Source organism: Mobula birostris, chromosome 10 (genome assembly GCF_030028105.1).
Source record: "Mobula birostris isolate sMobBir1 chromosome 10, sMobBir1.hap1, whole genome shotgun sequence".
Taxonomy (NCBI): domain Eukaryota; kingdom Metazoa; phylum Chordata; class Chondrichthyes; order Myliobatiformes; family Myliobatidae; genus Mobula; species Mobula birostris.
Window position 1 is genome coordinate 96,514,033 of NC_092379.1, and position 14,466 is coordinate 96,528,498.

A 14,466-nucleotide genomic window follows, 5' to 3' on the forward strand; every position below is an offset into this window, starting at 1 on the left:
AGCAGGCAGAAGCATCAGCAGTATCTCCTCACCACCATCCAGAAATCTTAAACCTTGGACTCCCTGTGGCATATTGTTGCTAGATTTCTCTACAACAAACTGTGGACTTCTATTCCCCGGTCCCTCTTTTCTACAACCCTCATCAGGGCTCTGCCATTCACTATATAAGCCCTACCATGGCTTGACCGTCCAAAATGCATCACCTCACACTTATCTAAGTTGAAATCTATTTGACATTCCTCAGCTTGTCTCCATATCTGACCAAGTTCTCTCTGCAATTCATTCTAAGCTGCTTCACTTTCAATAAGACGCCCTAACTTAATATTATCAGCAAACTTACTAATCATGCCATGTAGATCTGTTGCCACAGGCAGCTGTGGGGGCCAAGTCTATACAAATGTTTAAGGAAGAGGTTGATAGATTGTTGATTAGTCAAGGCATGAAGGAAGGAGTTTGGGGCTGAGAGGAAAAATGGATCAGCCATGATGAAATGGTGGAGCAGGCTAGATAGGCCAAATAGCCTAATTCTACTCCTATATCTTATGGTCTTATATCCAACTCATTTACATAAATACTGAATAAAAGAGGTCTCAACACTGATTCCTGGGGCACACCAGCACACCACTAGTCACAAACCTCCAGTCAGAAAACAGCCACTGCTTCCTATCATTAAGCCAATTCAGAATTGCAGGATAACATATTTACAATGGGAGCACATTCCAACTGGCAGAACATCTTGAATCCCCTATGACTTAACCTTCCAGATCAGCCTGCCATGTGAGACCTCTTCAAATATTTCAATAAAGTCTTTCTAGACAATGTCTACTACCCTACCTTCACCTATCCTCCTGGTTACCTCAAAGTTCAAAATACATTTACTATCAAAGTATTTATACTATATACAACTGTGAAATTCATCTTACTGACAGCCACAAAAACAAAAAAACGCAAAAGAACCTACTGAAAAAGACACTCAAACACCAAATGTGCAGAAACAAGAACAAATTGTTCAAAAAATAAACAGGAAACAAATAATACTAAAGTTCACAAAAGTGAGTCCACAAACACAAAGACAGTTTATTGCTGCAGTCAGTCCAGTTAGTTGCAGGCCACAGCCTCAGCTCAGCACAGAGATGAGTAAACCACGTGGCACAGGGAGCTAAACACCTGCCCCTCCCTCTCCTCCGGCCCTGACACCCCGACATTTTCAATCTAGCCCTGCACTTAAATCAACCAAACACCAGCTTATTCTTCACCCTCGGGCCCACGCCCTACCACTTGGATTCAGCTTGTGCCTGCCATGATACTGGAAATCTATTGCACCTCCAAGACCCAAGTTCACTGAATCCCACAGAATGCCAAAAAATGCCAAATTTTACAGGCGGTTGAGAAGCACAACTCCAAAAGGGATGTCACAGGCTATTGATTGAAGTGATTATTGTCCAGAAAAAGTGTGATTAATAGAGTAGTTAGTAGATTTGTTTGCTGCCAGTAACTCTGAAAGGTTCATCAGTCATTGCCTCTCATACATAAAATCATGCTGACTGCTCCCGATTAGGCCTTGACTATCCAATATAGCTACCATCGTTAACTATGCAAAGGAAGAAAATGCTCATGTTTATTGTGCTCATTGAAACTTTCATGATGAGATCAAGAAAACCATGAAGTGATCATTTGGATAGACAGGATCTGATTAGGAACAATCAACATGGAAGGTCTTGTTTGACAAATCTAATTGAATTTTTTGAAGCGGTTACGAGGAAAGTTGACAAGGATAAAGCAGTGGATGTTGTCTATATGGACTTCAGTAAGGCCTTTGACAAGGTTCCACATGGAAGGTTAGGAAGGTTCAATCGTTAGGTATTGATATTGAAGTAGTAAAATAGATTCAGCAGTGGCTGGATGGGAGACGCCAGAGAGTAGTGGCGGATAACTGTGTGTCAGATTGGAGGATGGTGTATAGCGGTGTGCCTCAGGGATCTGTACTGGGTCCAATGTTGTTTGTAATATATATTAATGATCTGGATGATGGGGTGGTAAATTGGATGAGTAAGTATGCAGATGATACTAAAGTAGGTGGTGTTGTGGATAATGAAGTAGGTTTTCAAAGCTTGCAGAGAGAATTAGGCCAGTTAGAAGAGTGAGCTGAAAGATGGCAGATGAAGTTTAATGCTGATAAATGTGAGGTGCTACATTTTGGTAGGACTAATCAAAATAGGACGTACATGGTAAATGGAAGGGCATTGAAGAATGCAGTAGAACAGAGGGATCTAGGAATAATGGTGCACAGTTCCCTGAAGGTGGAACCCCATGTGGATAGGGTGGTGAAGAAAGCTTTCGGTATGCTGGCCTATATAAATCAGAGCATTGAGTATAGAAGTTGGGATGTAATGTTGAAATTGTATAAGGCATTAGTGAGGCCAAATTTGAAGTGTTGTGTACAGTTTTGGTCATCGATTTATAGGAACGATGTCAACAAAATAGAAAGAGTACAGAGAAGATTTACTAGAATGTTACCTAGGATTCATCACCTAAGAGAAAAGTTGAACAAGTTGGGTCTTTATTCTTTGGAGCATAGAAGGTTGATGGGGGACTTGATAAAGGTATTTAAAATTATGAGGGGGATTGATAGAGTTGACGTGGATAGGCTTTTTCCATTGAGAGTGGGGGAGATTCAAACAAGAGGACATGAGTTGAGAATTAAAGGGCAAAAGTTTAGGGGTAACATGAGGGGGAACTTCTTTACTCAGAGAATGGTAACTGTGTGGAACGAACTTCCAGCAGAAGTGGTTGAGGCAGTTTTGATGTTGTCATTTAAAGTTAAATTGGATAGGTATATGGACAGGAAAGGAATGGAGGGTTATGGGCTGAGTGCAGGTCGGTAGGACTAGGTGAGAGTAAGAGTTCGGCACGGACTAGAAGAGCCGAGGTGGCCTGTTTCCGTGCTGTAATTGTTATATGGTTATGGTTATATCCAATATTAACACATTGCTAGAGGCTTATCCCTGACACTTAAATGCACAATTTAAGATATGTCTGCTTTGTCACTGCTTGAATTCTGGCTGCTTGAATATCATCTGTAACAACGAAAGGTATGTTTTGGGTGAGCTCAGACCCACTGAGACCACCCTCCAGAATTTGAATATTTAAAGGAGTCCTGCCAGTTGGGATATGTTGTAAATATGTTATTCTGCAAAATTTGCCTATTTGTCTTCAAAATGTTAAAGTATGTAATTACAGCTATTTTAAATGTAGTTAGGTGTTTATTGCTTGAAACATCACTGGACTGTTCAGTGCAGGGAGAGCAAAAATAGATTCTCCAGCTGGTCCGCTATGTTGAATAAAGACCTTTTATATCTCTGAGCTACAGTTTCCATACACTTAGCCACAGCCACAACATGAAGTATTTACCGTTTTACAGACTCTGAAGTGTTTTTAAAGTACAACTACTTCACAGTGTAAGAAATAAGAAGGCCAATTCGTCAGTTAAAAAAAGGCTGAGAGGCGAAATATCTTGTTCTTAATCATTATTTTGAATATTCTCATGACAACTCCTGCACTTTCTCCCTGAGAACTCAAATACAGGTGCTTCACCCTGCACTAAATTTTAACTTGTAGTTCCACATGAATGGATGAAAATTAAGAAAATTATCAAATTATGCTGCATGATCCATCCAGTTTTATTCCACTGGAAGGCCATTTCAAAGGGAAGTTATGAGATTATGTGAATCTTAAGTCACTTTTTATAAATTAGCATGTTTTTCATGAAAATTTGATAGTTTCATGATTACCTGTACTGGGACTCGGTTTATTTTTAATCTCTATTTAGTTAAGAAATCCAGCTTATTACTTAAGACTTTAAATTCCCCAGCTACCAAGATATGATTCTAAACCCATTTCCAATTCAGGAACAACGCCACTTCTCCTCAATTCCTCAGTGATTCACGTTATCTGGTTATCTGGAGGGATCAGCCAATAGGGTTAGAACTCAGAAATAAGAGAAGTGATAATCTCCTAGATATGGTATAAAAAACTCTCAGTAGTCAAATCATAGTAGTCATAGGCAAATCACAGTATTGTGTAAAAACAATACAGTTGTAATAATGGGTGATTTTAACAATATATGGCAGGAACTGGTGAAACTAGATTGGGAAAGGCTGCTAAAAGGAGAAAACACATCCAGTAAGTGGGGTGCATTTAAAGGTGAGGTAGTAAGAGCCGAGAGTCAGCAGTCCCTATGAGGATAAGAAACACAAATGGTAAGATTATGGAACTTTAATTTACAAAGGAAGATGAAGGTTTGATCAGAAAAAAATCAAAGAAGCATATGTTAGTTATAAGTATTTGGTTTCAACTGAGTCCTTTGAGTTGTGTAGGGACATCAGAGAGAACTTAACATGGAAATTAAGATGACAGAAAAAAGGACTGTGAAATCACCTTTACAAGAAGGAGAAAGCCACAGCATTTTATAGTTACCATTTTATGGCATCATTCACCACAAGCGGCTAAGCATTTTAATTCTGATGCCCATTCCCATTTCCATTTTGATGTGTCCATTGTAGCCTCCTCTTGTGCCAAGATAAGGCCACCCTCAGGGTGGAGGAGCAATGCCTTATATACTATCTCAGTACCCTCCAACCTGATAGTATGAATATCGATTTCTCCTTCCACTGTACAAAATTCCACTCCATCCCCCACCCCACTTCTCTATTTCCATTCTGACTGCTTCTCACCTGCTTATTACCTCTCCTGGGCACACTTCTCCTTCCCTTTCTCCTATCGTCCATTCCCCTCTCCTACCAGATTCTTTATTCTCCAGCCCTTGACTTTTCCCACCAACCTGGCTTCATCTATTATCTTCCAGCTAGCTGCTTTCCCAACCCCTATCTTTTAACTCAGGCATCTCCACCCTTCCCTCTCAGTCCTAAAGAAGGGTCTCGGCCTGAAACACCAACTGTTTATGCTTTCCATAGATGCTGCCTGATCTGCTGAGTTCCTCCAGCATTTTATGTGTGCCACTTTGAATTTCCAGTATCTGCAGATTTTCCTGAGTACATGTTTTATAGTATATCAGAAGCAAGGGGAAGCTGGGGAGAAATTAAGACCCTTCCCCAAGGACAAAAGTTCAAATTTCAAAGTAAATTTATTATCAAAGTACATATACGTCACCAAATACAACCCTGAGATTCATTTTCTTGTGGGCATACTCAGTAAATCCATAATAGAATAATAGCCATAACAGAATCCATGAAAGACTGCACCAACTGGGTTTCCAACTTGTGTGCAAAACACAACAAAATGTGCAAATGCAAAAGAGTAATTATGATAAATAAACAAGCAATAAGTATTGAGAACAGAAGATGAAGAGTGCATAAAAGTGACTCCATGGGTTGTGGCAATATTTCAATGATGAGGCAACTGAAGTTGAGTGAAGTTATCCCCTTTGATTCAAGAGCCCGATGGCTGAGGGGTAGTAACTGTTCCTGAACCTGGTGGTGTGAGTCCTGAGGCTCCTGAACCTTCCTCCTGAGGACAGCAGCAAGATGATAGCATGGCCTGGGTGGGGGGGTCCCTGATGATGGATGCTGTTTTTCTGCAGCAACTCTCTGTGTAGATGTGCTCAGTGGTGCAGAGGAGTTTCTGTCCAAGGGCATTGGTGATTCCATAACAGGCTCATTTATTGTTGTTGCTGTTCCTCTCTGTGTCTTGTGATGCATCGGGTGGCAACCTTGCCACTTCTTTACCATTTGTCTGTTTTTACGAGGCTGAGTACTTTCAACCTAGCACAGATGGAAAGCATTCAAGAAGCTGGCCGGATTTGAATCCAGAACCACTCACCTCCAAATCCGGTGCAGATTCAACTACAGCACCGGCTAGCTTAGTTTTGGATGTCATGCCAAATCTTCACAAACTCCTGAGAAAGTAGGATTGGTTCATGGTGCTCTGGTTTCCTCTTCCTGTAGTCAATAATCAGCTCATTGGTCTTGCCGACATTGAGTAAGAGATTGGTGATGTGCACCACTCAGCCAGGTTTTTAATCTCCCCGCTATATACTGATTCATCACCTCCTTTGATTCGCCCTATGACAGTGGTTTCATCAGCATACTTACATATGGCATTGGAGCTATGCTCAGCCGCACAGTCAGAAGTGTAAATCAAGGAGAGTGGGGGCTAAGCACACAGCATTGTACTGATGGAGACGGTGGATGAGATATTGTTGCCAAAACAAACTGACTGGGGTTTGCAAGTGAGGATATTGAGGGTCCAATTGCACCAGGAGGTATTGTGGCCAGCATCTTGAAGCTTATTGTTTAGTTTTGAGTGGCTGATGATATTGAATGCTGAACTGTAGTCAATAAAGAGTATCCTGTTGTATGCAACTTTGATGTCCAGATGTTCTAGGGTTGAGTGAAGAGCCAAAGAGATAGCATCTGCTGTGGATCTGTTGCACTGGCAGGCAAATTGGAGTGGATCCAAGGCACTTCTCAGGCAGGAGTTAATATGCTTCATCACCAACCTCTCAAAGCACTACATGAGGACACGAGTGCTACTGGATGATAGTCACTGAGGTAGGTTACCACCTTCCTCTTAGGCACAGGTGCAAGTGAAGTCTGCTTGAAGCAAGAGGTTGAAGATCTCATTGAACACGACAGCCTGTTGATTAGCCCAGCTCTTCAGTATTTGGCTACGTACCCCATCCGGTCCAGATGCTTTTCATGTGTTCACCCTCCTGAAGGATACTTGCACTTTGGCCTTAGAGACGAAAATCACAGGACCTTCAGAGTCAATGGGAGTTTTTGATGTTTTCTTCAAGTTTTGATGGTCAAAGTGAGCATAGAAGGCATTGAGTTCATCTGGATGTGAAGCCCTCTTGTTGCCAATGTCACTTGATTTTACATTACGGAAATGGAAAGCCATGTGTGGAGTCATAAGATATGAACAGGATCCTAAATGGATATCTGGCATTAATATTCAATAAGGGAGAAGAATGTGAGAGAAAGTTATATTTTGGAACATGTCTGTGTGAGGAAGGAGAAAGTGTCAGCGACTCTGGTAGATATTAAGATGAGTAAATTCTCAGCCCAGATGGAATCTAACCCGGGATGCTATGGGAAGCAAGGGACAATTGTAGCTAGATTTAGTAAGTCTTCTGACAACACAAAAATTGTTGGAGTAGTCGATAATGAAGAAGATTATGATGGAATACAGAGGGGTACAGATCATCTGGAAAATTTGCTGTAGCAGTGGCAGATAGAATTTAATCCAGACTAGTACTACATATAGTAAATGGCAGAGATATTGGACATCCTTATATACAAAGGAATATTGGAATAAAATCTCTATCTACCCTTATAATTTTATGTCACTAAGATTACCTGTTTTCTACATTGCAGTGAGCACAAACCCAGCCTATCCAAATAAAGCCTTTCATTTCATGCAACATTCAGATGAATCCTTTCTCTACTCTATCTAATGTCACAGCTTCCTTCCTGTTGTGTTGCAACTGGAACTGTGCACAACTCCCCCCAAGTGTAGCCTGAGGTTTTGTACTGCTACAACCATGACAGCCCAACTCTTATACTCAATATCCCAGCCTAAGAAGGTAAGCATATCTTGTGAGGCCCCCCGTTGGTCAAGGTCAACCATGGATGTCATGTGCCAGCTGTCTGTGAAATACAAGCCAAGGCAATGCTACCCAGTACAGTATGGAGAGTAGCAGGATGCCCACGTAGCAGGACCTTCCTCTCCACACAGCTGATAAATCCAAAGGAACAGCAGAGACCAATACAGTTTGACATCAGAAGCATCTCGGGAGTTGCCAGTCAGCATTGAACTCAACATAGGACTGCCTTAGGGACTCCAGCTCTGGATTTTTCCTCGGGTTTCAATCCCAAAGCCTTCCCCTTGAGTGGGTATAGCTGCAAGGACAGCAGATATTTGAGATCAGAGCTTTCCTCCTCCTGGGTATGCTGCCAACCACGGCTGATGAGTCCCACCTGACTAAAGCCACTGGTTTCAAGGCATCAGTAACCCGCCTTTACCCCTTCTCCTGTTGGCAGAAATGGTTCTGCCAGGCTCAGTACCTAAGCCACATGTGAAGGTCAAGAGCTGGACTTGGTTGTCAGATGCTATTTGGGATGCATACCATTGGGAGCATTTAATACGTAGTGGGAGCTTATCCTCACTATAACAACCTTGAGGAACCTAAGTGTATCTGAATATTGTCTTACTACCCGATCCACAGCAATGACACATTTCAAAATATAAAATATAAGAGAATAATAAGGACCAATGGCTACAGTTACTTCATCAGGTAACTGAAGAGAGCACCCCAGTGTATATGTAAGCTTCAAGACTTTGCTATAAAAAAAACTACAAAGCTGTCAAACATTTTTGACACAATTACCAAAACAAGTCACAAATGCATTTAAATTCAGAATAAATATTTATTGAATCTTTTAACAATTATGTTCATGAAATAGATGATTACAACCCTTATTAGCACCATGTCGATTCAGGGAAACAATTTACAAATACAATGCCTGAAGCTCTTGTGATAGGATTAGCTCTCAAGTTTGAAAGTGACCAATTATTTTTAGCATAATCCAGATTCACTTGGTTTTTCCACCTTCCAGTTGAAGGACAGTTAAGGATACATTCATAGTGGTGGAAAGTAAGTATATATAGTGTTGGCCATGGGTGATCTGAGAATTCCAAACTCGCTATCTCTTTAGGCCAATAGAAACCATGTCTTTGAGAATGGACAGATTACAGATGTCATTTATTTTTTTATTTATTAGGGTCGAACATGGAGCTGCTCCTTCGAGACATGCCGCCCAGCAGCCCCTGATTTAACCATAGCCTAATTATGGAACAAATTATAATGACCAATTAACCTACTAACCAGTACATCTTTTGACTGTGGGGGTACCCAGAGGAAACCTATGTGGTCATGGGGAGAATGCACAAACACCTTACAGGCAGCGGCGTGAATTGAAACTGGGTCGCTGATACTGTAAAGTGTTGTGTTAAACACTACGCAACTATTACCCAATTCCCTATTAAAACGTGGACTATATACTAAATATGGACTATGATGCAACTTACAGTATGAATGCAAACCAGTATCGGATTGGGATAGCTGGCAGCAAGGCTACTATCATCATGGAAGTGGTGGGATTTCCAAAGAGGCAGTACATGGGTTATCTCACTAACTACAACTCTGCATTCCTGCCCAGTTTGATGTGTTAAGAATACAAAGACTCTGCTTCCGGTTCCCTGGTAACAATCCAGTGTCACAGGTACCTTCACTCAGTGGACGCAAACAACAGGAATTCTGCAGATGCTGGAAAGTCAAGCAACACACATCAAAGTTGCTGGTGAACGCAGCAGGCCAGGCAGCATCTCTAGGAAGAGGTACAGTCGACGTTTCAGGCCGAGACCCTTCGTCGAGCAACTTTGATGTGTGTTGCTTCACTCAGTGTATCGAGTTTCCTGTGCTGCACCTTCACACTGGGGATGTCATCAATTTTATACTCAGTGACACCAGAAGTTTCAATCATTTCAACACAGATTACATTTCACCCATGAAAACCCATGAGCATGCTAAAATCACTCTTAGAGATCAGTAAAAATTAATCTTTTTCACTCCAAATATGAATTTAATGTGGAACAATCTTTCATATTTTCAAGGTTTTCAACTGATTCAATGATAGCTTCTATATTGTCCTGCTGCAGCACATATGATGCATTATTTTTGAATTTCCTGACCAGGGATTCTCTGGACAGAGGGTTTCTCCAATGTCCGTAAAAGGTGTCACATCTTCCACGGAGAATGTCATCGTTCTTCAGGACCAAAACTACTTCTCCATACATCTTCTCAAAGCTGGCCAAGTTATCTTCAGGATGCTGGAGCTCCACTTTGTTCAGTAACTCACTGAGATCAGCTCGCTGCAGTTTGCTTTCACTGAATGAGTCAATGCTCACATCTCCATCCAACAATGCAGAGCAGGCATTGAACTGGAAGGAATGACGAGCCTCGTGTTCTGTCTTTGGGAACGGTCTGTTGATGTACCGGGAAGCAGGGACACGCAGAATGATCTTCTTGATCATGGAGGTGGGAGAAACACCTTCATTGACAGTCGCTAATTGCCTCACAGAGACAGCAGCGTCGACCACCCAGTGCATGCCCAGATGAGCTGGGAAGCGCTTAAATGCCATGTCTTGCTCTTCTAGCAAGAAGCATGTCTGCTCGAGAGATGGTATCTCTTGAGGGTGATAATCACCATAGAAAGCAGAAAACCCAAAACAGCCAGGGGTATCATCTAGAATTGCAGCACTACCCGCCATTCCTTTAGAGGCCAGGAGAGCTGCCTCAAAGCCTAGCCGTGCAGCATTGCCAATATGAATCGGTTTTGCCTGGGTAGCTGCATTGGCCATTGGTGCCCCTGCAAGTGATGCTGCAATAGCCAGGGCATTAACACATTGCTTGGGATTAAGTTTTAGAAATTTAGCAATAGCTGCAGCACTACCCATTGTCCCCACAACACTCGGAGGGTGGAACCTGTGGGATAAAAAAATAAATTCAGTCATCAGCTACTTTTGCTTTTTCCTTACTGTTGCAACCATTGATTCCGTAACAATAGATTTAACAGTTATGCTATGATAAATACATTGATAGTGTGCTCTAATAGAATGTATGAAGTGTAACATCAACAAAATGCACCACAAGGCAGCTCCAAAAAAAAACTGCAAAGACAGAGACCTCCACCACTAGCAGCTGGCTTGTGGGAACACCATGACCTGCAGGTTGGCCGCCAAGTCCCCTCTTAGCCTGACCCTGAAATATATATTGCTGGTCCTTCATTATCACTCAGCTCCCCGCCTAACAGCACTGCAGTAACATCTTCACCAGAAGGTCTGCAGCAGTTCAAGAAGGTGACTCACCAATGCCTTCTCCAGGGCAAATGGAGATGGACAAAAACATTGGCCTTATCTGTGACGCCTAAATCATGAAAATAAATATAAAATAGTTTTTTCTCCTCTTCTATAGGTTTACTGGTTGGATGCGTCCTTGAGTCACAAGGCTTTTAAAAATATAAAAAGGTGCATGGATGTGCTAGTTACTCACTGAGTGAATTTTTAACTGTGAAATGAAATGATTACTACTAAGTATGCTTCTGGGCATTGAATATTACCTTCACAATGAAGATTTTGAAAGATTTATATTTGTTCCTGTTTACATTTGTCTCACATTATCTCTTTATTTTATCTTTCTTTCCTTTATTTCATTTTCTGAATGTGATTTAGTCCTAGGTTAAACAGTCCAGGTTCCAACTAGAACCACTGTCATTTATGGCTGCCTAACAGAAGTACTGATGAGCAATTTATGGTAATAAGATTGAAGGACGTGTAACGTCACCATTCCCCACTCCACAGACACTGCCTGACTAGCTGGGTGTACCCAGCATTTTCTGTTTCTATTTCTCAGTGTGATTCCATAGTTGTTGGTGGAGGGCACCACAAGATTTGTGTTGTCTGCTGAGTATCTTAAAGAACAACATGTCCCTTCATCGGACACGCGGGACAAAAAGGCAGAGAGTGCAGGAAAGTGTGTTGGGGGGGGGGGGCGGGGAGGTGATAAGGGCAGCGTTGTTGTACCATGTGTAATTATATTCTAGATACAGTACTCCACATAATTTTATCTTTTTCAGAACCCCATAGTAAATGTTTATTAAAATAAATGTTTTAAGTCTGTGCCGGGAACTTACCTCTTGGGAATGTTGTGTGCTTCCTGAGAGAAGCGCAGTAACCGGCCCTGAATTTCAATACCCACATTGAAGGCCAGTAGCAAGTCGAGACCACTGGGTTTGGAGTTAACAGGCAGCATCTGGGCGGCAGCCAGGAGAGCAGGCAGCACAGCCCCCGATGGGTGAGTGGCGGGATGCCAGGTGTCGTCGAAGTCCATGGAGTGGACCTGTGGGTGGTGAAACAGCTTTCAGATTAGTCTGCGCACTAACAACCGCAGAGTAGACGGTTACGAGGTGCGAGAGGCAGGGTTTTGTCGTTAATATTGTTTCATTCGGAGATCGTGTACAAATAGCTTACCGCGACTCCATTGGTGAACGCAGCTAGAGTAGGGGAAAGTTTTAAACCACTACGTCCATACACTGAGCTCACCGGGTCTTGGGCAAACATATGCTGTCAAATGAAAAAAAAATACGGCACATGTAAGGTACTGCGAGTGTGTCGTGAAATAAAAGCGCACAATCTGTGAACAAAGAGGTTATAGATGATGGAATCTGGACCAAAACAAAAAAAACTGTTGTAGTAATTCAACGGGTCGAGCAGCATTTGTGGACCCAAAGTTGCAGTTGACCCTGCATCAAGTTTCAGGCCAAAGGCTGACTATGCTTTTTACCTGCACAACAAATGCTGCCTGTCCCGCTCACTTCTTCCAAGCAGTTCATTTCTTTTGTTAGCACATGGGCCATGGCCCGAGGATCTACAGACTACATCTGTCCATCTGTCTGCATCCAAGTTCCATGCAAAACGGCCAGAAAATTGGTCGGTGAGGGTTTTAAGCACTTTCGCAATCAGAAATTCCTATGACATTTTATTCCTTAAACTCTGGGAATTAGTTTGAAAATGTGCCCAACTTCACATGGAAAATAAAACTGCAAACGGCTGGAACTCTGAAATGAAAACCAAGATGCTGGAAATACTCAACAGGTAGCAAGCAGCCAATGCGGGAGTGTGGACGAAAGAGCATCTGGCTGAAACGTCAAGTGCTGCCAACCGATCGAGTATTTCCAAAACTACATTTTTAAATTTCACGCTTGTTCAAAACAACGAAAACCGCTGTTTTGACAAAGTCTTAAATAAACGCACTTAACATGGTGCCGCGCTAAAATGCCTATTCTGCTTAATTCGATTTCGCAGTCTCGGGCTTTCCGCCGCACTGGTGAAACTCGCCAGTTTAAGGCTAGACAACGGTCCTGCCCGATACTCCAGTGAGCAGTCATTTCGCACGAGCTACAGTGGTAAATGTTCGTTCGAAAATGAACTTACCCGGCAGTAATTCAGGCAAATGTCAAAAACATGACTGGTGCTCCCCAGGAGCCCAACTCCAATGTTATCCAGAATCATACGCTTACTCCTGTGTAGAACCACGTCTGAGAGATGTTCGGCTTTAACCCCCGAAACAAACAAGCCGAAGCTGCTTGTTACCGTCTCTTTCAAGTCCAGTGCATCGAAAGCTAACGCAGGAAAATAAAACACGCTGTCTGAATATGCATGGAGGCAGAGAGCAACTGTGTGCGCCAGGTTTCCTTGGCAAAAGAGATACTGAACCTACAACCATAAGCTCTTACAGTTAAGTAGAAGTCCAGAACTTGTCTATAAAACCGTTAACAGAGAGAAAAAAAGACACTCGCAACCGGATACAACCCTTGTGAGGCCTTTAAAATGTGCGTATCCTGTACTTCCAAATGATAGCTCAGGTGAGCTCAAAGCAATGTTACCGCCTTCGGTCAGGTGTTGGGCACGTTTTACAGAATTGAAACTATTCAATAACCAGACACCGCTTTCAATCACGATGGTATCTGCAAGTAACAGATCTGGTCCTGCAGCTGGTGCTGTGGTTGCACTGCTGAGATATGTTGCAGCTGAAACAGGGAAAGAGTACGGTACTGGGATTTCGCATAACCTGCATCCGTCCTCACCGTCATATCTGATCCCAGTATGGAAGCACGTTTCTCCCCAGTATCAACTACGGTTCAGCAAACGGGGATTGAAAGTTGGAGCCTGAACTTACTTCAGTGCTCCCCTACGACACACAAACCTCGCAAACTGCTGTTGGCATGGACCTTCATGTGCGAATACATTATCTGTGAGCAATTTATTTTGACTCATACCCGAAATCAAATAGAAGTGTTTTTACCTTTCCGTGATATTTTGTGGTACGCCCTCAATCCAACTGTTAAGGAAGACTGCATCTTCTATCGGAGAACAGAATTTATCACAGCGTTAGTAATTAATCTTTAAAACTGAAGCCAAGCAATGAAAAATGATTAACAAAGAATGGGAACTACTAAATTAATCGCTCGATCTACAAAAATAGCTACCTGCAATTTTGGAAGCATTCTGCTCTCTCTCTCTCTCTCTCTCTCTCTCGCTCTCTCTTAAGCGTTGCTACTGCTCAGAAAATATTTAACTTGGAGTCCAATTCCGGACTCTTGAATTGTTCATTTATATAGTAATTGGGACCCTAACTGTAAAAATCACGTCACCCACTGTTTGTGTTTTACACGCCCAGTAATCAGCAACGCAAGATGTTACTAACAGCAATTTGCATAAGAATCGTAGGGGATTTCCTCATTTTCTCGTCTAGTTACAGAACTCATTGGCAGTTTTCGATTGTTCCCGGTTTTTGTGTACTTTACCAGTTGTGTCAATTTCCATCTG

At 42.2% G+C, this 14,466-nt stretch overlaps 1 protein-coding gene across 1 annotated transcript; it reads right to left on the reverse strand.

The window, feature by feature from the left end:
* Positions 1-8,478: 8,478 nt before the first annotated feature.
* Positions 8,479-14,210, reverse strand: irg1l (immunoresponsive gene 1, like). Its single transcript, XM_072271272.1, has 6 exons — positions 14,127-14,210; positions 13,943-14,000; positions 13,072-13,259; positions 12,109-12,201; positions 11,772-11,977; positions 8,479-10,564 (listed from the first exon to the last, which is right to left on the reverse strand). The coding sequence occupies exons 1-6, from the start codon at positions 14,142-14,144 to the stop codon at positions 9,646-9,648; spliced, it is 1,482 nt and encodes a 493-aa protein (XP_072127373.1). The 5' UTR covers positions 14,145-14,210; the 3' UTR covers positions 8,479-9,645.
* Positions 14,211-14,466: the final 256 nt, after the last annotated feature.

Coding starts and splice junctions, on each gene's coding strand:
- irg1l (XM_072271272.1), bottom strand. Junction 11,978..12,108: donor CGTTCACCAATGGAGTCGCG/GTAAGCTATTTG, acceptor CACCACCCACAG/GTCCACTCCATGGACTTCGA. Junction 10,565..11,771: donor GCACACAACATTCCCAAGAG/GTAAGTTCCCGG, acceptor TTTATCCCACAG/GTTCCACCCTCCGAGTGTTG.